The sequence below is a fragment of the Tigriopus californicus genome, chromosome 11 (assembly GCF_007210705.1).
Source record: "Tigriopus californicus strain San Diego chromosome 11, Tcal_SD_v2.1, whole genome shotgun sequence".
NCBI classification, from domain to species: domain Eukaryota; kingdom Metazoa; phylum Arthropoda; class Copepoda; order Harpacticoida; family Harpacticidae; genus Tigriopus; species Tigriopus californicus.
Genome location: NC_081450.1, coordinates 736,241 through 737,999, shown reverse-complemented (window position 1 = coordinate 737,999; position 1,759 = coordinate 736,241). Strand labels below are relative to the sequence as shown.

The following is a 1,759-nucleotide window of genomic DNA, read 5'->3' as shown; positions in this document are numbered from 1 at the left end:
ATATTGCATTTCATCATTGGCCCACCCACAACTCGAAGGCGGAGCAAGGCCCTCAAAATCTGTAAGTTTACGTGCCAAACACTTTTATCCTCCAAATTACTTCTGTCTTTGCAGTTCCTTCACCTTTAAGATCACACAAGGATCGATCCATACACTCGAGCGGATGACAGGTGGAATCAATTGAATCTGGATCTTGCGAGGCATACTCATAATCTACATATTCGCTGTCGTAGTAATCAAAGGCACCCTCAACTTGCTCTTCAGGGTTATAATCGGATTGAGCCTTTTCTTCGATGACATCAGAAAGAGGAAACAAAATATTTCGGTTGGGAGGGTTGGGACAACAAATCTGAATGGGAACGATTAGTTCACTTATTATCAAATTTGATGCGCATTGTCTAGCTAGGTTGAAAAATAAGAAATTACCAAGAAAACAGTCCCGAAGTAGGATATTAGGGTAGGAGGAGCAATCGGGTCCAATGTATCGCAGTCTTCCAAAAGTTGCAAAGTGCCTTTAAAATATATGCAGCGTACTAAAAGCGTGAGTAGGTAAATGGATAGTTGTAGAGGGAGGACTCACCTTCCATTAGAAAATCTAAAAGATGACGACTCATTAATTACTCGGAGTTAAATGCAGACAACAGTCGGTTGATTTTTTATATGAGAAGGGTAAGAAAACACAAAAAATAGCTAACATCTATTTCATGACCAACTTGGCTTTGAAATGAAAAATGTCATGAAACTTTGTAATGATAGTTTGTATTTTTAGTTCCAAAGTGACAAAAAACGAAGAAANTGCATGGTAAGCATATTGTTTGTTTGTTACGAAGTCAGATGGCAGCTGTCTCGCTCGGCCTGCCAGCTGAATGGTGGTTGTCCCTATTGAGGGATATTCCCGCTTCGGCAACACAGCCCAAAATCAATTTTTACCTCACCCCTCGGGAATGACCGCAGTTTCGCCCATTTAAGCTGTTAAGGCAGCAACTTATGCTGTAATCAAATACCACAGAAAAGCTCAGACTTGGCAAGCCTGGGATCGAACCAGGATTCGCGAAGTGGAAAGCAGATGCTCTACCAATGCGGTACCCCAGCAAGCCTTCCGTGTTAATTATAAATAAGGGGCTATTGATTTGTCAGAAATATAAAGGGTCCATTTTGATTGAGGTTATCAAGCAATTGTATGACAAAGTAAATTAGCAATATAGCAACTAAATGCTGCAGAAGTTTAGTGCAAGCATTTCTGTCAATTCATGAGCTACAAATTAAAGATATTTCATTTCTTATAATAGTCTACATAATAATAAAACTTTAACAATAAAATGGGCTAAACAAATCAAAACAAATATTCGCAATTTTTTTAACATGCGGATATTCTAATATTCTTTTACACAACATTGCAAAGTTGTATAGTCTAAGCTAAGCTGCACACCAAATGGTATGCGAAGCATTGAAGATGAAACAAAGAAGAGAAAAAAACAAGTTTCTTGTGGTTTTCTGCAGCACCTGAATTGTTAACCATGGAACAAGCGCTGCTCCTGCTTATTGAAGGTAGCACCTCTAGAATCAAATACCATACCCTCACAGCCGCTCAGTTGTGGCTCATTTGTTCTGAAATCGAGTTTGCCTGGCTAGCTCGCATCGCACTCTTTTGGCCTTTCTACCTCTGTGTGCTCACAGACGATTTTGTGAATTACTTTAACATTGGCTTCAACAAATTAAAACTAAGGATTATCTTTATTTTAAGTTACAAGGGATTAGT

General features: G+C 38.9%; 1 protein-coding gene across 1 annotated transcript in view; it reads right to left on the bottom strand.

Annotated features, from left to right (window-relative positions):
* Positions 1–774, bottom strand: part of LOC131890908 (uncharacterized) — a gene marked incomplete in the record, with an annotated part of 6,072 nt that extends 5,298 nt beyond the window's left edge. Inside the window, 4 exon segments of the mRNA XM_059240357.1 lie at positions 5–59; positions 124–349; positions 427–512; positions 581–774. Of these exon segments, the coding sequence (XP_059096340.1) occupies positions 5–59; positions 124–349; positions 427–512; positions 581–614 (401 nt within the window).
* Positions 775–1,759: the final 985 nt, after the last annotated feature.